The following is a 24,063-nucleotide window of genomic DNA, read 5'->3' as shown; positions in this document are numbered from 1 at the left end:
AATTTTCATACATTGTGGACATTATTCATATTTAAAGAAATCTGAACACTCATAGCATCAACCTTGATTTGAATGGATTTTTAGTATGTATCACACATGAATACAAAAAAAAGAAGTAATGACTTTTTGTTGTTAACGTCATAATCAGCCATGATAGATTAAATGAAAAAATCAAGTTCATTAATTTGAATTTAAAACAGTGCTTAGCACTCAGAAATATGGTCAGCTTTTGTAACTGACTTGAGTGCCAATCTAGTCACCTAAAGTAAATATTGTGAGATCAAAATTAAATTTATGCACTTTCCCTTGCACAGCAGTATTACAGAAAATATTGACTGAGGTAACAGTTATTGAGGTAAGGACTTTATACAGCCTCATATGAAAGATTGTCAAGTACAGCTCAAACCCAGCTGAGAGGAGGCTGGGAAAAGGGAACATTGGCAGCAATACCTTACATTAGCTCCTGATCCAAAATGAATCATTATTAGTTGGTTCAAGTAGTAAGAAGTTCTTATATATACTGGATCAACCTGCTAGGGGAAGACATGCTCACATGTTTTAAATGTTACATATAAGCAGTTTAAAATTTCAATTTTGGTGCAATGCTTTCAAAAAGGTTTACTTAAATTCTTAGTGTAGAAAAAATAAATTGAAATAAAATATTTGTAATCAGACATTAAATACAACTGCAAAAGAAACCCCTCTAAGTCTCTTTGAATATAGCAACTGTAACAAAAATAAATTAAATTAAAAAAAAATCTCATGGCACAATCCATTTAACTGGTACCATAACTAGCACACGGTACATTTAATTGAACTAGAGAAGAGCTACACTTCAGTGACTTTTCCCTAAAAATGGTAATAATAATCAGGAGAAGTAATTAGCCATGGTAGTCTAAAGTCAGACAGAAGGCAGGGTAGAGTTGTACCTTATAGACTAACTGAAGTCAGCGCAGTACCTATCCCTTAACAACCTCTACTAGATGAGACTCAAATCCTAAATGCAACTTAAAATTGTCCTTTTGTGGAGCTATTAAGGACCGGAATAATTGTGCTTTCTTCCTTTAGGTGGGGAACAACTCACATGATCCCAGAGTCTATGAAACTGTGGCAATAGGTCGTATCAAAAGGATAGATTAACAATGGTACAAAGGGAGCCAGAGGCAGGTGAATTCCTAGCTCCCCTTCAGGTCTTTCTTCTCTAAAGAATCTTTAGAAATTGAGAATAGTACAGTAAGCATCAGTGCACTTCATTAAAAGGAATTAAAAAGATAACTTGAATTGATGCAATTGCCGCATACGGTTTTTGCAAATTCAGAAGTCCTCATCTGCCCAGGATGAGGTCTGTCTGTAATTTCAAATGGCAAAAATATTAATACAGCTTTCTTTTTTGGGTGCTGGTGACCTTTTACCATACTAAAAAACTATTCCATATTTTGCAGAATCATCTTTCTTTTCCAGCTTGGAATTGTTTTACTAATCCTCAAAGCTAAACTACTGAAGAGTCTCCAAAAGTACAGTTGCACTCCTATAAAAGGATGCATCATTTCACTAAATGACAGTCTCTATAAATATTGCCTCTTATACATCAGTAGAGAACCTAGATTTATATGGCTGCTTTCATACTCTCAGTATCTCAAAGGATTTTGTATTCTTTCAATAGCTCACAGAACATTGAAAGAAAAAATATCCTTTAAAAATTCTTCATTGAACGAAATAAAATGAATAATCCTTCCAAAACTGTTATGGGATTAAAATCAGTACATTCTCACAGGATGGACTGCCTAGCGGTACACACTATACCTTGAATTTATCATTTACTCCCCTTTTGTATATTTCTATCATTGGAATCTTTATGACACCTCATGGCAGGCTATTTCATTGTTTAACTTCTCTCATGATCCAGACATTTTTTTTCTTTCATATCCACATATTGTTGTCTTCCAAGCAAGGCATCACAAATGATCATCCCAGTGGAATTCATTTAAATTTGCATCAACTCCATCTTGCCAACAGGTATTCACCCAAGAAAATTACATTCTATGTCTTTATCCTAATGCTTTGCACTTCAAGTACCTTAAAGCCAAAATCCTGCAAAGAATTGTGTTCAACTAAGATCACCTGAGTAGTCATAGTGAAGTTACATGCTAAGAAAAGAAATGCAAAAGTCTAGAACTCTTGGTTCAGATATTAGACCCTTTATGAGAAATTAAATTAAGACATTGCTAAAAAATATCTTTTTCTGCAAACTTTTGGGTGCACACACCCTTCTTCAGGCTCAGGGAAAATTAAAGATGGTAAAAAGTCCCCATAGGAAGAAAATAAACTTCATTCTTGCACAGAAGAAGCTGAAGGTGGAAGTCTGTTCTTTTGGGTCCATGAGAGTGTCTATGTGAGTTGCTCTTTAATGTGCAGATAAGGCAGGATTCCTTCCCTGGTGGTGCCAGATGACAGACAGACAGGGAGGTATAGAAATCTTTCTTGTTCACCAATCAAGTTTTAAATCCAAAATAGGTTAAAATTCAGCATCTTCCATGTTTCAGGGATATACAGTATAACCTCATAAATCCGGAGATAAAAAAAAATCCAGAATTCTTGAAAATCTGTTACCTTTTAAAACTACACTATATTGGGGAGTAGCGGCAGCTATCCCAGAGCAGAAGAGGGGGAAGCTTGCTCCTGGTGGCTGCTGCTGCCACCTACCACCCTGAGCTGCCACTCCGTGTGTAGCCACTGCTCTCCTTCCCCACTCCTCCCCGCACTGCACGACCAGCTGCCTTGAAACATGTTAAGAAAATGACATTTGTAATTTGCTAAAAAGAGAGAATAGGAGGATCTTACAAAATGATAAATTACTGATTTTTTTTTTTTTTTTTTTTTTTAAGTATGTCCAGTCCACTTCTGGGTTCACCACTGAGCATGCGGGGAGGGGGCAAAGGGGGGCAGTGCTCCTATGGGATGCTCCACCCACCCAGCATCACAGCATTCATGAGCTGCACCTGGTACCTCGAGGTATGTAGAAAAACATTTAAAGTTGCATTACAGCCGAATCACTGATTCTCCGAATCAGCATCGAATCTTCAGATACAGATTGGCTTAATCAAATCAGGGACAATGATCCAAATCAACTAACCAAATCAGTGTCCCTGATTTGGACCGAATCTGAATTGAATAGAACCTGTTCTGCACACCCCTACTTTTTCCTATTCACATTTCAATCCATCTAGTAGTCTTCTACATTGCTCTTCATCAAATAAGTCTTTGTACTTAATTTAATATGCCACTTTTTAAAATGCCTGCAGAGAGAGTGGGTTTTTTGTTTGTTTGTTTGGTTGGTTTTTTTCACTAGAACCCTTTAGTTCTAGGCATTCTCCATACCCTTCCTTATATTTTTGGAGATATTTAATATTATTTATTTCATTTTATGTCTGTGCAAATAAGAGCTCTTGGCTATACCAATAGCAATATTTGCTGTTCCCACCTCTAGAAACTTTGCCAAACCTTTCAGGAGTGAAATTCTGTTCCCTTCTTTTTCTGTCCACTCCCCTAAATTAGGTGGAGTTTGCAAAACGGTTACTGAAATATTATTCACAGTAATTGTATTTGGGCATTTGGATAACACTTCATACCATACTTTCTAAGCACCTAACAATATTAAGGAAACAAAATCAAAATGGGGTACAGTGACAAGATAAGAGGAAAGCTCTTGAAAGAGCTCTTTCCTTGCCCTTCCCATTCATTCATTTTTCCTTCCCTGGCAGCACACGTTCAGCTGAACAATTTAGATTTTGTTGTTGTTGCTCATTCTCCCTCTTTCTCTTTTTTTTTTCCTTTTTATTATAACCTCAATCTGATCGGGAACAGGAGTGGTACTGGGCAACAATTAGGCAGTGATTATAGACGGAAAACAACAGAAGGAAGTGGGTTTTGTGGAAGAATTTAAAAGCAGTTAGTTGATCATTAATCTTCAGTTCATGACAGAAGCCAATATTTGGTGGCTTTGTGAAAAATATTAAGCCCTTATTGAAACTTGAAAATGCATCAACTCCAGCTATTCAGAAAGTTTTTGGATGAAAGAAAATCTATTCAACATCATTGAAACCTGGGACAATCTCACATGAGCATCCATTGTACAAGACTGGCTTACTATTTGGTTCAGATTCAGAAATGACTTTGGCTTCATGGCATTAAGAAAAGGTCTCTTGTAACAGCATTCAAACATCCATCTGAAACTCTTTGTTCCACCACAACTTTTCATTGTTGGACTGCATTACAATCTTGACCCAGTGATTACTGGCTGTAGTCACTGTCTGGCCCCAAACCCTTTTGCAATTTAAGCTATTTCTGCTGAACCAGTTCCAAAGGACTATGAGTAAGCAGAGGCACGAAACTGCCATCACTTCTGATCTCCTGCTCTCTCTTAAGGGAATATCACATCTTCTCAGGTAATTGAATACAGGAATGCACATGAGTAATCTCAGATGGAACACAACAAAAACCCTTTTATCTACTTGCTTATGCTCTAAATCTTTTTGCCTTTTCCCAGTTTTATTTAAAATGTTAACTATTTGTTTATAATTAGTTTTTTGATCACTTTCAAGTGTAGCCAGCTTTTTGTTTTTTGACAGATACAGGCCTTTACAATGTATCATTACAATTATATATCGTGGCCATTTTGAGAACTTCTATTTACACTGACCTGAGAGCCAAGTACATTTGGAGGGTTTATAATTATTTCCTACTACATTCATGGTAGGAGTGTTCTTCTAGAGAAGGACATGGTTATTGGGATTTCCATATCGCTCTAGATTTCTTGTGACACATTCACAGAAAGTTTTTGGATGAAAGAACAAAAATTGACATTTTCTGTCCATGAAATTCCAACCATGCCTTTTATATACTAGATACTTAGTCTCCAAATACTAAAAGATAACATCTATCAGCAGTTTTAATATGTTGCCTAATTTACAATTGTGTTATTTCAATTTGATACCAGTGCAATTTTACTCATATGAAAAGCTTATACACATTTGTTTTAATTTCATACACCTGCATTATTTTGGAACACGACTAAAAAAAGAAGGAACTAGACATTTATTTGATCTGACTTCAGTTTATAAGCAAAATAAATGCAAGTATTGCTTAAGCCATCACCATAGCTGCACAGTAGCTATTTTTACCTTAGATTGTCAAAACAACCAACCAACAATAGTCCTAACCCATGACCAGCATTTTCCTTAAAGAACTAAATGGTTATATATTTTAATTGGAAAAGGTACTCCTGTAAACCAACTCATGCAATAACCTAGTAAACAGATAGATTTTTCATTACCCTCTGAAAGACTGTCACAGCCTGAGGAAAAAAAATCCAGAACCAGCCTTCTAACAAAAAATATGATGTCATCATCCCCAGCTTGGATGTATATATTCAGTAGGGCTGCGCAAAGCTTTGGGTGGTGGTTTGATTTGGAGATTTGGCAGCCAAACCTCTGAATGCAAATTGAATGAGGGGACCAATTAAAATATTTGAATTGATTTGAAGCTCTCTGAATCGAGTCAGAAAAGATTCAGAGTATTTTGATGATTCGGACAATCCCCGTTGGCTGCAGCAGGGAGCCGGAGCTGGACTCCATGCTGTTAAGTAGGGGGTGGGGAAGGGGAGGCCTGAGGGAGGGGGCGACCATGGAGGGACTCCTGCAAGGCCCCATCCCCTGCCCGTTCCCCCAAACCCCCATAGCTGCTCCATGCACCCCAACTCCCTGTGCTTTAAAAAAACCCCCCACTCACCAGGTGGTCCTGGGCATGGGGTGATCCCCATTTCTCCCCCCGGTCCCCAAGAAAAACCCTGGAACTCACTGCTCCTGCAGTGGTCTCAGGGCTTTGGGGACTAGTGCAGAGCCCATGTGGCAGGGGGAAGGGGGGATCACCCCCCCACCAGGAGGAATGGTGAGTGTGGGGGTTTTTTCAGGGTTTTTTTTCTTAAAGGGCTGGAGCTGCAGCAGAGGGGGGAACTGTGGGGGGCTGGGACAGTGGGAAAAAGCTGGGGGGCTCATGGCAGTCCCCATGCAGCATGGGGCAGTGGGGATCACCTCCCCACCTGGTAGCACCCAGTGAATTGGGGCTTCCCCCCCCCCCAAAGTGCCAGGAGCTAGGGCAGGCAGGGCAGCTGTTGCCAGGCTGGGAGAGCAGGTGGGGGATGGACCTGGCTGATTCAGTGATTTGGCAGCAGCTGAATCTCCAATTCAGGACAGTGATTTGAATCACCAAATCAAATCACTGTCCCTTGGAATCAGCCAAATCTGAATCTGAAGCAAATACTAGCCACATCGCACAGGGCTGATATTCAGGCATTATTTGCTGGAGTGATGATAGCTAGGCAATAAATTCAAACAATGCGATAAATTGTGTTTAATTTTCAGGTTTGTCCATCCTATTTTCACTTGTCCCACTACCTCATTTTCACTGCCACTAGTTCCAATGTCCTTATCCTCAGAGCAACTTCAGAAACAATAAGGGTCTGGTCCAGCTCAGGGTTTGTTCTTCTAAACAATGCAGACTGCAATAAATGACTGCAGGACAAAGCATGAATTACTAAGAGTCAGAAAAGTATCATATGAGGTTTATATAACTGAACTTATCCAAGAACTGTATAACAACACTAACAATAAATAAAAGGAATGCTGATATTGCTTGTCTCTGCAGTCCATGCACGGTATTTATAGAAATAGGCTTTTGTCTATGAAAGTTCATGTCTTTCTGAATGATTTAAGTCTCTAAGGATACATGCACACATTTGTGTACCTAATCAACAATCATGTGGCTTACTTTAAACTGCATGATCACAGATCCAGTCCTGCTTGTGCAGATGTTGTTGGTGTTGGGAGCTGGACTAGGAACCCAATCTAAGGGCCTTGCTACACCTTACAATGTAAACTGCACAAATGTTGATCAATGTTTGTGCTAGCTCGAGTTTGGAGCAGTTGCACTGCAGCCCAGCAGGGGCATGGAGGACTGAAAAGGTAAGAATCCCCCCACCCTGATCCATTCTGGGCTTCTACTCTGCTTCCCCTCCTTCCTGGTCCCAAGGCATTACTTACTTGTGGTTGCCCATGCTGTCTATCCCAGGTAGCAGGCAGGGAAGGGTTAACCTGCCACCAGGCTGCTGCTCTTCTAGTGCACACAGCAATAGTGGCAGCCAGTCAGGCAGTTTTACACTCCCTTGCCTGCTCCTTGAGACACATAGCATGGGCAGCCGCAAGTAAGTACGGGATGGTGGAGGGGGGCGGGGCATCAAGCAAGGATCTGGGATGCTGGGGGGAAGGGGTGGGGGGAGACTGGGTCCAATCCAGGCCAGCAGGGGAGTAAAATGGGCTTTCCATTTTTTGCCGGATCTAACTTCCCTGAACATCTGCACAGATTGTCACTTCAACCATTTGTATGTACCATAAGATGACCCCCTTCCCAGACTTCTGCCTGATTTCAGACTAACAAGTTAGCTCTCTCTGGCTTTACTGGAGAAGGTATATAAACATAAAGAGTGATATTCTAAAAAAGATTTCTAAAAGAGAATTTCAGCCAACTACATCAAAAACTGAGTACACAATGGTGCTAGGTAACATGTAACACTACTTTTGGATTATCTATATAATTTTCTTGTCATTTTGTCACTCACTTGTATTGATCTTTTCCAAACCCAGGCCAATAAAACCTCAGTAAACTAAATCCACACTGTATGCAAATATTACATTTGTGCCACTAAGGATGCTTAAAAGAGATCTGATGCCCTCTCTGTGGAAAACTGAAGCTATCATTGCAAAGCATTGGCTTTTCATGTATTCTGAGGCAAGACAAATTCATTTTAAGCAGTCTTAGTGGCATATACAGAATGTAATGTGCAATAAGATTACTATGTAGTAATGCAAACCAACTGAGGTGTAGACATATGATGTAAAGACAAGTTTATACAATACAGATGTAAACTATTTATTAGTATTACCACATCTAAGTGTCTGAGATTTTAAAAAAAATGACTTTCAACATTTAAAATAGAACCTTTAAAAGCTCTTTCAGTAATTGCAGTGGAAAGAGTACTAATAGGAAAATGTTAAACAATTCACATGTTTATTTCTGTTTTAAACACTCTGTTTTCTTACTCTATTCACTCTTCATTACTCCTCCATATTAATAGATTCATAGATTCATAGATGTTAGGGTCGGAAGGGACCTCAATAGATCATCCAGTCCGACCCCCTGCATAAGCAGGAAAGAGTGCTGGGTCTAGATGATCCCAGCTAGATACTCATCTAACCTCCTCTTGAAGACCCCCAGGGTAGGGGAGAGCACCACCTCCCTTGGGAGCCCGTTCCAGACCTTGGCCACTCAAACTGTGAAGAAGTTTTTCCTAATGTCCAATCTAAACCTGCTCTCTGCTAGCTTGTGGCCATTGTTTCTTGTAACCCCCGGGGGCGCCTTGGTGAATAAATACTCACCAATTCCCTTCTGTGCCCCCGTGATGAACTTAAAGGCAGCCACAAGGTTGCCTCTCAACCTTCTCTTGCGGAGGCTGAAAAGGTCCAATTTCTCTAGTCTCTCCTCATAGGGCTTGGTCTGCAGGCCCTTGACCATACGAGTTGCCCTTCTCTGGACCCTCTCCAGGTTATCTGCATCCTTCTTGAAGTGTGGCGCCCAGAATTGCACGCAGTACTCCAACTGCGGTCTGACCAGCGCCCGATAGAGGGGAAGTATCACCTCCCTGGACCTATTCGTCATGCATCTGCTGATGCACGATAAAGTGCCATTGGCTTTTCTGATGGCTTCGTCACACTGCCGGCTCATGTTCATCTTGGAGTCCACTAGGACTCCAAGATCCCTTTCCACCTCTGTGCCACCCAGCAGGTCATTCCCTAGGCTGTAGGTGTGCTGGACATTTTTCCTCCCTAGGTGCAGCACTTTGCATTTCTCCTTGTTGAACTGCATCCTGTTGTTTTCTGCCCACTTGTCCAACCTATCCAGGTCTGCCTGCAGCTGTTCCCTGCCCTCCGGCGTGTCCACTTCTCCCCATAGCTTTGTGTCATCTGCAAACTTGGACAGAGTTCATTTGACTCCCTTGTCCAAGTCACTGATGAAGACATTAAAGAGTATCGGTCCAAGGACCGAGCCCTGCGGGACCCCACTGGCCACACCCTTCCAGGTCGAGACCGACCCATCCACCATGACTCTTTGGGTGTGACCCTCTAGTCAATTCGCCACCCACCGGACTGTGTAGTCATCCACATCACAGCCTCTTAACTTGTTCACCAGTATGGGGTGGGATACCGTATCAAAGGCCTTCCTGAAGTCTAAGTATACGACATCCACCCCTCCTCCTGTGTCCAGGCGTTTCATAACCTGGTCATAGAAGGAGACTAGATTGGTCAGGCACGATCTGCCTGCCACAAACCCGTGCTGGTTTCCCCTCAGCATAATTTGCCCTGCCGGGCTCTCACAAATGTGAGCCTTGATAATTTTTTCAAAGATTTTGCTGAGGATGGAGGTGAGACTGACTGGCCTATAGTTGCCGGGGTCCTCCTTCCTCCCCTTCTTGAAAATGGGGACCACGTTAGCCCTTTTCCAGTCCTCTGGGACTTGGCCCGTGCGCCACGAGCGTTCGAATATTCCCGCCAGTGGCTCTGCAATGATGTCGGCCAGTGCCTTCAGCACTCTCAGATGGAGCTCATCCAGGCCTGCTGACTTAAAGGCATCCAGTTCTTCCAAGTGAGTTCTTCCATTCCTCCAACAATCATTTAAAAAAATTAGAAGCTGGAGTTTATGCTTTATTTATGTATTTATTTAGTTAGTAAATGGAGTATGTAAAACAGACATGGTCACTAATACCGCTTATAACACTGCCCATTTTACCTTGTTAATTTTTCCACTTTGGGGGTTGCCCAGAAAGATGCCTTAGCATTTATTGCTGCAAGTAAGTATAGCACTATAAATTTTTGTCAACAGTTGATGCAGCCTACATATTCTTTCTGTCCCTTGTGCGATGAAGACAGAATTTGCAAAGGGGGCAGGGAGTTTTGGGGTTCATGGGGGGAAAATGTCTCTTGCATACAGAATGCGAAGTCTGCCACAACTCTAAGGAAAGTGCATAGGATACAGCTTGGTATTGGACAAAGTGACAGAGGGAATGGAAGGAACACAGTGGATTCATTTAAAGATATGTCTAAAGTATGAATTAGATCCTATGGCCCACACCACAAAGGAAGAGTTTGTCTTTCAGCACCTAATTTTTAGAAAACTTCATAGTTTATAGGCCACAACTGAGTTCCTTTTTGGAGAGTTAAAATCTGTGGCCCGTAAATCAAAGTTAAATGGAAGACTGAGGACTGAGATAAAAAGGCAGAGAGAAGATTAATGTTAAACATTTAAAATTAAAACTTTTAAATGTGTGCTGATGTGAACACACAACATGTTAACACTGGCATAAATTACACTCTGATGTAAGTTACATCAGTACATGGAACAAACAAAGTAGCTGCCTGCAGAAGGCATTATCCTTTTGCTTCACCACTATTTCAAGATGAAATTGTTGAGGGTAGCAAATACCCAGCCTATAAACTATTGTAACTTATTACCAACGGATCGTTTCTACTGGCAGTTTGAGGAGAAAGTTTACCCCTATAAAAGAGCGACTCACATAGGTCTGCATATTGTACAAGTGCTCCACATTTACACTGTTATAAAATTGTTCACATGTCTGTATCACAGCTTACAATCCCATACCTGATTCGAGGACTAGGAAAATATATTAAAAAGTCCTGAGCCTGAAATGATTCAACCTTTGCAGGTTAATCTAACTTGGCTAGGCTGAACCAGTTTATAACTGTAAAGACATCCCCTCTGGACTGAGAAAATGCAGGCACATGCCTGTAGTGGCTCAGGCTTGAAGCTGGAGGTGCTAGAGCAGCCCCCCCTTCCCTTCCACAATGCTAAACTGAGGTGGGATGTGGCCAGGCCCCAGCAGGATGTACGGATTAGCCCAGGAGGGAATTGATAGCAGTGTTTATCACCCCATACTCAGTGTTTATCCCTCCATTAAGAAAGCAACAGAGGGACATTACCAGCTAGCTGTTGATTCAGCACCAACCATAGCCAGCATGTGGTCTGCTAGCTAATACACAAACACCTCCTCATCAAGGCAGAGGGGAGGGGGGAATTCTTTCTTAGCAGGGAGTGGTGAGGGGGAGAGGAGGAGTAGCCTGCAAGTCTCTAGAACTGCAGCCAAAGTACAGAAGGGAAGGGCCAGCCCTGCTATGGAGCAGAGAGCCCCACCCAGCCCAGAGAGCATGCTGGGGGAGTGTGATTTATCTTAAACAAGCAAGAGGTCTGGGACAGACACTGCATAAGCCAGTTTGAGCCAAATCAGTTAAGTCTGATACTACATTCAACCAGATTTATTTCAAACCAGTCTCAGCCATTTTCAAACTGGTTTATGTGCACTGAACATGATGTCTGTCCCTAGCCAAGGAAGCCTTTGGATGAGGACTTTTCTTATCTTTTTAAGGGAAAAAGTTTCATTTTTCTGATATTTTAAAACCTCTTTTCTAAAATAATTATTTCAACACAAGTATCATATTATCCTATTAAATGCATCATGGAAGTGACATGCAAATAATATTCAAACTTTGAAGTCAGATACTCTACAGTTAAGAAATGCCAGAGTTAAATTTAAATTTGCAACCTTAATTCAGGTGTCTGTACTTAGGCATCATGAGACTTGATGTTACAGAGAAAGTTTCTAGCAGAATCAGAAATAGATCTCAGCTTTGTTTGGATCCATGCCAGTGCCTTAATCATGAGGGAACATTCTTGTTCATTTGAAAGAACCCTGTACCTTAATTGCTATCCCTTCTCTAAGCTGCAAGAGGTCCTAAAGACCCAATACATTCCAGCATGTAATCATGAGCAACAGTAATCTTGATGTTTCCTAATTGTTACTAGATTGATTCTGCACACATAGTATTGTTTAAATCTATTTTTGCATGCAGTTTCATAATAATAAATAAAAAACAAAACAAGAAAACAAATAAAACCTGAAACCAAATCTGAACTACCGCCTAGGTCATCATCAGGGTTTGAAGTCACAATGCTTAGTTCCACAAGACATATTTGTTGCATGAGGTAAAAGAACAAGTAATGGCACTAGTATATCACTACTCTTTTGCATATATGCCAGACCTTCAGGAGGTGAATGCAACAAACTTTGCCAGTGACATACAACTATTTGTTTGTCTACAATGGAAATCTGGGAAGCAGAATTCCTAATTTCTATTCCAGTGGAAAGTGGTTACAATACTTCACTCAAACACACAAATCGGCAGAATTCTTGTGCAAGGTCACAGACTGCAAGACAAGGGTATAAAATATTATGTTCCCAGTTCTACCTGTAAAGTCTTTGTATTTGCTTGTCTTCTAAAGTTACCTCTTATAAGAAAGGCTACAAAAGTAATTCTGTTCTTGGCTCCTAAACTATCACTGCTTGCCAAATGGATGCTAATGAAGACATAGTTGGTTTTGCATTGAGGAGTTCCATGCCACACATTCCAATTAAAGCACAAGTCCCTTATATATGAATCATTTTTGTGGACGGCCTGCCATTATTATTGCATGATGAAACAGTTGAATGTGTAGCATGTTACCATTTATTGAACAATTAACACAAGTGTGCAATGAATGTAACTTCTAATGGTCTGAGACTAGGAAGCATGCTCAGAGTAGCTGGAATATTCAAAGATTCTAACAACAAACATGTAAACACTCATTTAACTGCAGTTAACTCAGGTAATTACTTTGATTCTTTGGAGTAGATTTTTTTTCTTGTTTCATATCATTTAATTTTTTTCCCCGCAATACCTTGCTTGGAAACAGCTACCATGCCCTGCCCCCTCCCTTTTTTGTTTTTTTGTTTTTTGTTTGTTTGGGCTTTTTTTAACTGAAACTTTACAAAGAAATTAATCTTGTGGCACAGATGAATTATAGAAAAAAAATCAGGAGAAGGGGATAAAGTTGGGGAGAGGGAAAAAAAAGAAAACAGTATATATATAATTTCTGGAAGGTGGCAGGCTGGCTAGCAGTGCCAGATTTAGGCTGAAGCTGCTTAAGCTATAGTTTAGGACCTCACAATATGAGGGGCCTCTAAATAAAAAAAAACAAAACCTGGATGTTTTCATTCTAATATGATGAAAATATAAATATATATGGTTCCACAATTATTATTCATATTGAGTTCATAAATTTGTGCAGAAATAATAATTCATCTTAAAATGTAATGAAAATCCATTTGCATGGATTTCATAGAAATATGAATATTTCAAGAATATTTTTATTTCATGGGGCCTCTTAAACGGGACATATTTTAGGGCCTCAGCATGTCATAATACAGCACTGCTGGCCAGCCTCATTTCTCAGGCAGATATAGATCTGTAGGAAGCAGACAGGTTCAGGGAGAATATCCTCAGTCAAGAGAGAAAAGGACACAACCAACATACTTTTGTTAATGAGCATTATTTTCAAGAAATAAAATCAAATCCCTCAGAACAGGGACTGGAAAACAGGGCCTAGAGCAGTGGTTCTCAAACTTTTTAGACTCCTGGCACCCCTTGATAAATTTGTAGCACCACTTGATCAATCTGAGGTACCCCTTAGAAAATCCCATGACTTAGTTTTCACTTTTTTTTCTTTTTTTCTTTCTTTTTTTTTTATTTTTATTTATTTTTTTTTGACTACAGAAAAACAGTAGAACAATTCTCCCAATGCAAAGACCTTAGAAAGACCACAGCAGGTCAGAAGGCTTTTAACACTATGGATTCCTATTTGAAGTCTCTGGGTTTATCTTGTGAATCATGTTTGTACATCTTAATGTTAATATTGCATGGCACCCATGGCACCCTTGAAAGGATCTCAAGTCACCCCATGGTGTTGCAACACTCTGTTTGAGAATCAGTGGTCTAGAGTCTTTTTTGATGCATGTGATAAATAAATTAACTAGCTGTTAAGGTCCTTGCCTAACATTTTCTGTTTTAATCTCAGTTTTTTGTCCTGGTGCTACCTACCTTTATAATATATTATCAGATTTGCCTGTATACTGATGCATGTATTAGTGGAGTGCGGCAGCAAAGCAAGTCATTAAAACTTAAGTTTGGCAGGATTCTGAACCCTAATCTTTCCTACTTCTGGGGAGCCTCACAACTTATTCTTCATAATAGTCTTCTCTTCCTACATAGTTAGTAAAATTTAACTGGGTAGGTTACAATAGAATTATAGAATCATATAAAATGATGGTTGGAAGGGAGCTCAGGAAATCATCTAGTCCAACCCCCTCAAAGCAGGGGGTTCAAAGCAGGACCATCCCCAAGTAGATCATTCCACCCATGGCTTTGTGTAGCTGGATCTTAAAAACCTCCAAGGATGGAAATTCTAGTGCTTCGTTACCCTCCTCATGAGAAATTTTCTTCCCAGTATATAACCTAAACTTCCTTTGCTGCAACTTAAGACCATTACAACTTGTTCTGTCACCTGCCACCATTTAGAAGAGTCTATCTCCATTCTCTTTGGATCCACTATTAAGGTAATTGAAGGCTACTATTAAATCCTACCCCATGAGTCTTCACTTCTCCAGACTAAATAAACCCAGTTCCTTCAGCTTTTCCTACATTCTCACTGCCATCCTCTGTAATGTCTCTAATTTGTCTACAATAGTTTAATTCAAAATTACAACTGTGTAAAACTTGTAGTTTTTCCTATAAAACAGTCCTTATCTAACTCCTTGCCAGAAATATTTAACTAGATGTCCAATTCTTTTCACCTTCTGGAAGACTATTGTTTTCCTTTTCAACTTTGATTTACCAGTGTTGAGAATAAGTGTAGTCAGAATATTCTGTATGTGCTTAGCTAGTTTCAACTAGTCGATCCCTTTATGCACAAAAGTTATCTTCTCTGAAAGGCATCATGTAAACATTTCAAGTTATTCAACCCTACCAAAAACAAAGTTTTTCATACATAAAAGTTTAAAACATTCTTACTTGGAGAAACTGAACTTTAAATAAACTTAAAAACTTGATTTCACTTTGCCTATAACACATATTATATAAACACAAATTCCCCAAAGGTGCCAAGAATTGTCCTTCTGTTTTTCTAAATGATCGTGTGTGCAGTCTAGCTGAAAAGACTCATCGATTATGTCTACATAAACAACAAAATCCCTTAGAAAAAATATCTAGATCAAAAGCCCTGTCAAACACTGAACAGGAAAGAGAAATCCTGCTTTAAACATGGCCTCTTTCAAGTCTGAATTCAATCCCACAAAGTAAAAACAAAGGATTTCATAATGAAAGGTATTTTAAATGTCTTTATATTGGAACTTCACCAAAGAATTTTTTTCCTTCTATATGTTAAAGCTTTATCTTTCATATATATTCTCTTTTATATTGGGATAGGATTCCAGAGAGTGGGCTTTGCACATTAAAGGAAATGTAGAACAATTTATTCAGAATAAATCTAAGTTCATAGTGGCCAACTGCAATAATTTCCATTAAATATAAAAGATAATTTTAATTTTTCTTCAGTAGTAAGGGTATGGGGTTTCTTTTTCTATCAAAGATCATGCAATTCCCAATAAAAACATTCTAATAGTAGAACAGAACTTCAGGGTTCAGATCTTTCTGTACCTTCTTTTCTCTATTTTTCAAAACACAAGACCAAGGAACGCACTTGCACTGCAGAATTAACTGTCACTAAAAAGAAATCAGATTCTGTACATCAGATCTATGTAATTATCCAATAGAATTCACATTCAAGAACCACAGCTAAATTTAAAGAGGAAACCAGGTATGCTTGAAGGCAGTGAAAGTATTTCAGGAGGGTTATCCCTAGCTTATACTAGTATAAACGAATTAGACTTCATGCGTTCAATTTATCAAACTCCTTTTAAGACAAATGTATAAAAGAGCTATTAGAACTTGAGGAGTAACAACATTTACCTCAAAATGAGACGTGACAAAATGGCAACAGAGAGCCACTTTCCCCATTAATGCTTATATATAATTAAAAGCTCCATACAAAAAAAACAAACAAAAAACCCAAAAAACAAAGGAATCATATAAATCACACAACCGTGGCATTCAGATTAGAATTTATGCTCTTTGGTTTCAAGGCAGATTTTACAGAGTATTTCAGAACTATTATTTCATAATTGAAACACGATTAGACTTTTGGGATTGACCCTTGTAATTATAGGAGGTCAACTGATCAAATGGTGCTTTGGCAATTGGGGTACAAATCTAAATTGCTAAATAAGTATATACAATGAAACATTAAGTCATAAAACACAAACCAGTGCATACCGGTGTATTCATTTGGAACATGACCTAAAACTCTATCATCATTATGTGAATTGAAAGTACAACCATTTTTCCTTTGAATGTATCTTTCTAAAGGAGGAGATAAAAGTAGGTATCCAGGACCATGTTATTTGCCTTTGATGATCTATTTAGGAATTAAAAATATGTAGGTACTCTGTCTGAATCACTAGAATTAAATATTAGGCACACAGCAGTTCATCAGTGATGATTTCCAGATGTAATGATTGGTGTAACAAGTCTAGAATGAAGGGTTACAACTACTATGAGTAAGTAGTAGAAATGGACTTCTCATGTTACTTTTTATCTGATCAAAATACAATATTTTCACCTTCTATAATGGTCTACTGTAACTAAAAACTAGGGCGGGGAACAAGGGCAGTCTGAATCTTGTAGAGCGATGGCCACAAAAAAAGCTTTACCTTCCAAAAAGAATTCTGAGTTGCATAGGAACATAATCAACACGTGTGCTGAATGGACCACTGGTTGACAGAACATCATTTCTGAGCAGTATTCTCAACAGATATCAGTGACAGAGTTTCTTTGCACATCAGCTTATCAATGAAAACTATCCCACCTACTGTAGAATCCTAAGAGAAACAACTCTTCCTGTCTTTTGTGCTTCCTTCTTCATGTTCAAATTATCAGGTCAGCACAGATGCATTTAATTTATATCTCCGCACTTTTCATTAACCTATCCCCAAAAGTTCAAGCAGATTTGCCTTTTTTTTTTTGTTTGCAAACTTAGGAGTACTTTTCCTATGCATGCACCGCATTTTTGGCATGTACAAAACAATCATCGCTTTGGAAACAAGTCAGTTACAGAGATCCAGCTTAAAAAAAAGTTCAGGAAACAATGATTGTGAAATTGTTTTCTACTCGAGTTGTGAACTTATCATAAGGTCACACACTTGTGCCAATAGCATTTATCTTTGCTGTCACGCAAAAAGAATGACTCACCTACAATACAGCGCAGTCTTCCTGCAAATCTTTTTAGAACTGTGGCATCTGATTAAACTAATCCACATCATCTATGATGCCAAAATAAACAATCTCCTTACTAACAATATATAAACATTGTTCCTACAACTTCCCTTTGAAATGTCATGAAAAAGTTAAATGACGTTTCATTATTTACCTTGACTAATGAATTGCTCCATGTTGTCTTTGAAAGGCTGGAGGTGCTCTTCTAGTGAGAGCTGATAAACTTTTGCTGCTTCTGTCTCACATACTGAAATAAAAAAAAAACAGATTACAGATGTACTTTATATTGACACTGTGACAGAGACATTCAAATTGCAGTAAAGAGACATTAGCTTATGTTAGCATAAAGCCAAAAATATTTACTGTTCTATGCTCATAAATATATTAAAATACAAATATTCTGATACATTCTTCTCTAAGAGCAGTTCTATTCAATTATATTTTATTGTTTTTGAATAAATTACAGACAGAACAGTTGGTCCCCAAAGTAATTGCAGGTTTGCAAATGCACTAATAAGACTATTGAAAAAGATAGATATAATGGAGTAATGAGTAGGAAGAAGGCGACTACAAAATCGGCAAATGCATGCATGGCATATTTACAAAAAAAATAATTCTTGGCTGAATTTGGGGATGCTGAAGATGTTTGGTCTTATTTAAAACCAAGGTTTTCAGTCTCTAATCAGGTGCAACTTCTTGGACCAGCTCAGTTTTTCATTACATTTTTTGGATTACTGGAAGGTGAAGCAAAATGAAACTCAAGACGCAAAAACCATGCAAACCAGTGAAATGAAATTCCATGGAACAAGTGTTGTACAGCCATGTGCCTGATGTGCATATTCCTCCTTAACTAAGGGTACTTGCTGGAGCCTTTTGTCTTTTCACTAGCCTTTTGAATGATTCAAGAGCAACCATGTAAGGGAGAATCTGCCATTAGCACAACGGCTGTGATGAAGCTTCAGGGTATACAAGGTCAGTCTTAAAATAGTCTGAATCTTGTAGAGTTACAGACTAGTACATAAAAGATAGAAACCAGTGAAGTAATGCAGGCTGGCAAATGATGAGCTGACATCATTAACATATTTAAACAAATTGCCCAGGCTTTAAAATGCCATGAACCAAGCAAACTGAGTTTTTGGACAATGACTAACCAGCCACTATTCAGAGACGACGATAAGCTTTGGTTTCTATTCAAGGAGGAAGGGAATCTTTTTAAAAAATACTGCTTCTATCTAAAAATGAAATCAATATTAAGCACTATTATTTCAGAAGGTGTTTGCATTGTCAAGGTCATCAACTAATTCAAACATTGGAGAGAATTTTAATGCTAGAATGAGTTTATTGGTGTATGCCTTACTAAAGTAACTTGAATACATGTGTTTCGAAGTCTAGCATGCACAAGGAGTGAATGTGGTATGCTTCACTTCAGCACTCCCTAGGATCTTCCCTTGAGAGAGTGAACAGGCTCTCAGGTTTGTTTATTTACCTTAAAGTATATCTGAAAACATAAATGCCAGCAGGCTTTTAGAGGGGGAAAATGACCATATGGTGTGTCCTATTTAATTGAAAGCACTAGTTAAATAGTTGTGAAGCAATTTATTTTAAGAGAAGTATTATATACCTGTGCACTTAGGTGGGCAGGCTCAGAAAAATGTGCTTATATGCAAAGTCAAACATGAGAATGGAATTACTACATCATATGTTGCTTTCCTGAAGTTTACAGAATCAGTTCATTTATTCACCAAATAAGAATTGCTGTAGGCAATTCCTACTGCTTCCTCCCTACTTTGACTGTATTATTAGATTATGCCAAGAATGTAAACTTTGTACCTCAAGAAAAGAAAGGTGAATCACCTACATGAATCCTTTCCAGAAATGGTCTCATACACTTAACAAAAAACTCTTCATCCTAGAAGCTCTCAAAGCACTTCACAAACTAGCCCCTTTAGTAGAATATGAGCACCAGTCACCAGTGTGTTATAACACCACACAAGACTCTAGAACAAGAATTGAAGGCGAACATTCAAACCAAATTAAATTAGATAATTTAGCACTTCTGAACCAGTTATGTGAAATGATTATTAAAAAGGTCCCCCATTCAGAAATAAATGACAAAATAGCTAAAAAGAATACTGTGCTCTGCCACATGCCACCATAACCATTCAGTAACATCATGTTAGTTCTATGTCTCATTCCAGACTGTGGATTACACATCCTTCACAAAAGTCAAACTTTTTTTTTTTTTAATTTACTGGTTGCAACTCAGATGACCTCCTGATATCTCAGTTAATTTAAAAGAGGATAAGCATGGATCCTCTGAGGATAAGTACCCAAAACAGATCTTATCCTAAACCTATGCCAATAGCCTACAGCAGTCTTCCTTCAAAGTCTTTCAGGAAATGCAAAGATATACCATCTCTCATATTTGCTTTGGAAAAGGAAAAACAGATCTAATATTGTCATAATGAATGCCTTAATCTGTCTTCCTTTGTAGTATGCTTTAGAGTCAAGAAAGGTCTCCTATGACTAGTGAGTTTTGGTTTTGTTTGGGGTTTTTTTAAAGCTGTCTTTGTCTCTACAATCCTTTTCTTTATGTGAAAGATCTAAAATTAGAAATGAATGATCTTTATAACAGTCAAAGTTCAGGTTTGATTTAGCCAGGAAGCAAAACCTTCCTGAGTGGGAAAACTGAACTAGAAATTCAAGACCTAAAGAACTTTTTGGTATTACCATAGCTAGTTAAAAAAAATACCTTCAGAAAAAACTTCCACTATTCAGCCCCTCACTTTTTAATTCACAATAAAAAGAAGCTTATGGCTTGATCTTGCCCAGCATCTCTGTTGTGCGACTAAATTTGATAAAGAACTGATAAGCAGCCAAGAGATCAAAAGGAATGCTAATTCTGGGTGTGAAACAAGTGCTCAAACAACCCAACTCAGATTATGCAGATGACTTCGAGGTACCTAAACCTGAGTTGGGTTCTGCTGCATGCAGGCATTCACGTAGGGAGGTAGCTGAAGGTAAGTTGGTGGGGGGAAGGTGGGAAAGGGAGGGACTGACAGGATCAGGGGGCTGGTTGGTCTCGGGGGAGCTGGTGGGTTCCACTGGGGGGGGGGGTAGTTACAGGGTTAAAATAGCACAGTCCCAGGGCTGGAACAAGTGGTTGGACTTTCCCAGCCCCAGGCCTGTGTTGTGTATATGTGAAGCAGGGTTAACTCATTTTAGATTTGGGTAAAGACTGATCTATAGTTAGTTCACTTCCTAAGGATAGTGATAATGCATAGAGGGTGCACATGCACCCCCTGAGAGCACTGCGTTCCCAGGTGGGGGGGCAGGCAAGAGTGCTGGTGCCCCCCATGAGAGCTCCGGGTGGGGAGTGAGCCAAGAGAAGCAGTCCCCTCATGGCCAATCCCGCCCTCATGGCCTGCAGAATTGGCTGTGGGGGGAGCCCCCAGTTGCTGACTGTCCAGTCATGGGGGGCAAGTGCCCCCCTGACTCAGGAGGCACCAGTCATCCTTGTCTGAGGATGAACTAACTTGAATTGGGTTCGCCATTTTTGGGGCAATTTAAATTTTGTGAATGGCTGCATGATGAGACATTTAAACTGATTTAAATGTAATGCTTGCATATATCCTCCAAGTGCTTGAATGTTACTACATATCCATTCTACTATCAGCAACAGGACCTAAGAAAGCCTTTCCCAACACAAGGAAGATCAAGCTGAAGCCTAGAACTATGTGAGCTGTATCCACCCACAACTATTTTTTTTTTTTTAAATACTATGCACTTACACATAAAGGAACAGGTTCACAGTCATACTATTATTTGGAATGGAGAACTGTAAGTAGCCCTTCTCCTTATAGTCCATCTACTGATGATGTCTGTTCACATTGATGCTGAAGAGGAACAACCATGTGCATTGAGAATGGTTTGGACTACTGAGGATATCTACATATCCAAACTTCAATAGGAAAGCATGCATTTCAAATCAAATTCAGTTCTAAAGTGAATCCAGTTCAGGTTAATGTTTTAGTTTTGACAAACTGAGCTCACCTGTTCCTAACAAAAACTGCAAGCCATGTGCAGACCATTCAAAGACAATGGAAAATAAAGAAAAAAGTGTTTTACTAGTTATAGAAAATACAGTCCCTGACATAAAAATCACTTATTTTAAAAAGCAATGAGAGGCATGCTTATATCATTGCTTGTGTAATGGCAGTATCATCACCTGCCAATTTAAAAAAAACCAAAAAAACAATTTGGTGGATATCTTTTAGGTAACAGAAATAACATGTTGGTAGCTTCTGGCAGTCTCCAGTGCCTCAGATTAATGTGAGTTACTGTTTAGAATCACGGACTACCTAAACAGCACTGTTAGACATAGTGCTCATCTGTCATGTTCTATAATGTTTCACTGGAGTCTAAAAACCTCCGTCTTGCTGAGCTGTTATGACTCTTCAGCATGATTAAAGGAAGCAGAGTGCTGAACATATGATAGGAGTACAAAAATTAGGGACAGTTATCAGTATTGCTGCTTGCCCATATTTCTGAGGAAATGAGTAAAACACTGCATAACTGTGTCTGACTTTAATACTTCTTTATAAATTTCTTAGCAATACAAGTAAAGTATATGAGCTGCATGTGTGCATGCATGTATGCAATACATGTAATACATAATATAAGAATGCGAACTGTTATACACCTGGTAAAAAACTAATTTTAGCCCAGTGATGGTCCTGTGGGTGGGAACAATGCAGCCATGGGTCTGTGCTGCCAACACATATATGCTTTTGTGAAGCTAAGTTAATCTAATTTTGATCTAAGTTAGTGGACCTACTTAGGTCCACTAACTTAGATGAGGTGTGCCATTTTGGGGTGATTTATGCCTTCCGTATGTCTCTCCAATTAGGCCTGTAAATTTAGATCAGCCTAGCCTAACCCTGATAAGGTTGATCTAAATGTAATGCCTGTACATATCCATAGGCAACATATATACAAATGAATAAAAAAGGTTCAATTTTGTGGGTACAAGCAACACAGATGGGGTCACATACCACTGAAACTGATAGCCTCAAAAGGTCAGCTCAGAGGCAGCTAAGGAATGAATAGAATCACAACATGAATTATGTTCTCATTTATCAGGTAGGTTTTACCAGGGGTGGATCTAGATGGGGTATGGCAGCCTGGTTACAACCCCCTTTAGCTACACTGCACATGAGCTCTCAATGCTGGTCAGGCCAGATTCCCTGCTTTCGTGCAGCTCTAGAGACCAGCCACTGCTGCTTGGCCTCTCCTTTCCCTGCTGCTGAATTCAGTGGAGTGGGGGGGAGAAGTAGGTGAAAAATGAACAGCAGTAGTCCCAATCTCCCACCTCCCATTCCCACCAGGGCTCCAGAGCCAGGTGAAAGCAGGGACTCTGGCCAGATTTGCAGAAATCAGTTGCTGAGCTCAGAATTCACTGCTCACATGGAGCTCCAGTGGAAGCCTAACACTGATCAGGCTGTGGGTTCAGAGCTCATTACACATGCGCAGCACAGCAAAAATATGGGGGTGTACCCTCCCTGGACTGCTTACTAGGTATTGCCATTTCTATTTTCTAAGAATCTAGATAAAGGAATAAATAATAAAGAATGACATATATGCAGCTTGGTGAGCCAACAGATTTGAAAAGCTGTCAGTCTGGCATCATACCACTGGCACTTTATAAGTATTATAGACTAAGAAGGTCAGAATCTGAAAGGAAGGGGGAAGAACTTATAGTGATTGAATAAACAAGAAAATTACAATACTGAAGATCAATGCTTCATCTAATTTTGTATGTTGTCTCATGTGCTTCAAAGAACTGCATACAAACAGCATACTGTATGATGATACTTCTTCTTAACCTCCAGGCAATTTGTATTAGAAGCATAATGATTATTAATGCCCCTTCATATAAGCATCTCTCTCATTGAACTCTAATGCTTGTCTAAATATTAAGTTTCCTGGGCAATTCATTAAGTATTCTTTGTATACTACAATGTGTGAGAGATTAGAACACTTAAAAGCAATAAAGGACACATATAAACAAATGTTCATAGGAATTTCATAGGAAAGTAGAGTTAGAAGGGACCTCACAAGGTCATCTAGTCCAGCCTCCTGCTCAAGACAGGACCATCCTCAACTAAACCAGCTCATCTAGCCTGCTCTTGCAAATTTCCAAGGATGGAGATTCCAGAACTTCTCTGTTTTAATGATTAACTGCCCTCATAGTGAAAAGATTCTCTCTAATTTCCAGCCTAAATAGCCTCGCCTGCAGTTTGAAGCCATTACTCTTAGTCGTGATTTCTACAGTCACAGAAAATAGTCTATTTCCATACTCTTTATAATCACTGTTCAGGTATGTGAAGACTGGTATCAAATCTTCCTTAAATTTTCTCTTAGCCAGACTACATAACCTAGGTCTTTCAGTGCTTCCTCAGAAGTTATGTTTCCCAGATGTCTAATCATTTTTTGCCTTCTGCTATACTCTTTCCAATTTACCCATTAAATTCTTAAAATGTGGGGCCCCAAACTGGACACAGTGCTCCAGGTGAGGCCTCACAGTTCCAAATAGAATGGAAGAACCACTTTCCTTAATTTGGAAGTGACACTCTTGTCAACAACTCAGTATGCTGTTGGCTTTTTTTTGCAATTAGAG

At 39.2% G+C, this 24,063-nt stretch overlaps 1 protein-coding gene across 1 annotated transcript in view; it reads right to left on the bottom strand.

Moving 5' to 3' along the window:
• FMN2 (formin 2) overlaps window positions 1-24,063 on the bottom strand; it is a 271,921-nt gene that overhangs the window by 51,092 nt on the left and 196,766 nt on the right. The window contains exon 16 of the mRNA XM_019500542.2: window positions 17,539-17,631. Coding sequence (XP_019356087.2) covers window positions 17,539-17,631 — 93 coding nt within the window. The remainder of the gene's footprint in view (window positions 1-17,538; window positions 17,632-24,063) is intronic.

Source organism: Alligator mississippiensis, chromosome 1 (assembly GCF_030867095.1).
Source record: "Alligator mississippiensis isolate rAllMis1 chromosome 1, rAllMis1, whole genome shotgun sequence".
Taxonomy (NCBI): Eukaryota; Metazoa; Chordata; order Crocodylia; family Alligatoridae; genus Alligator; species Alligator mississippiensis.
Note: the sequence above shows the minus strand (reverse complement) of the source record. Positions and strands in the feature narration are given on the sequence as shown.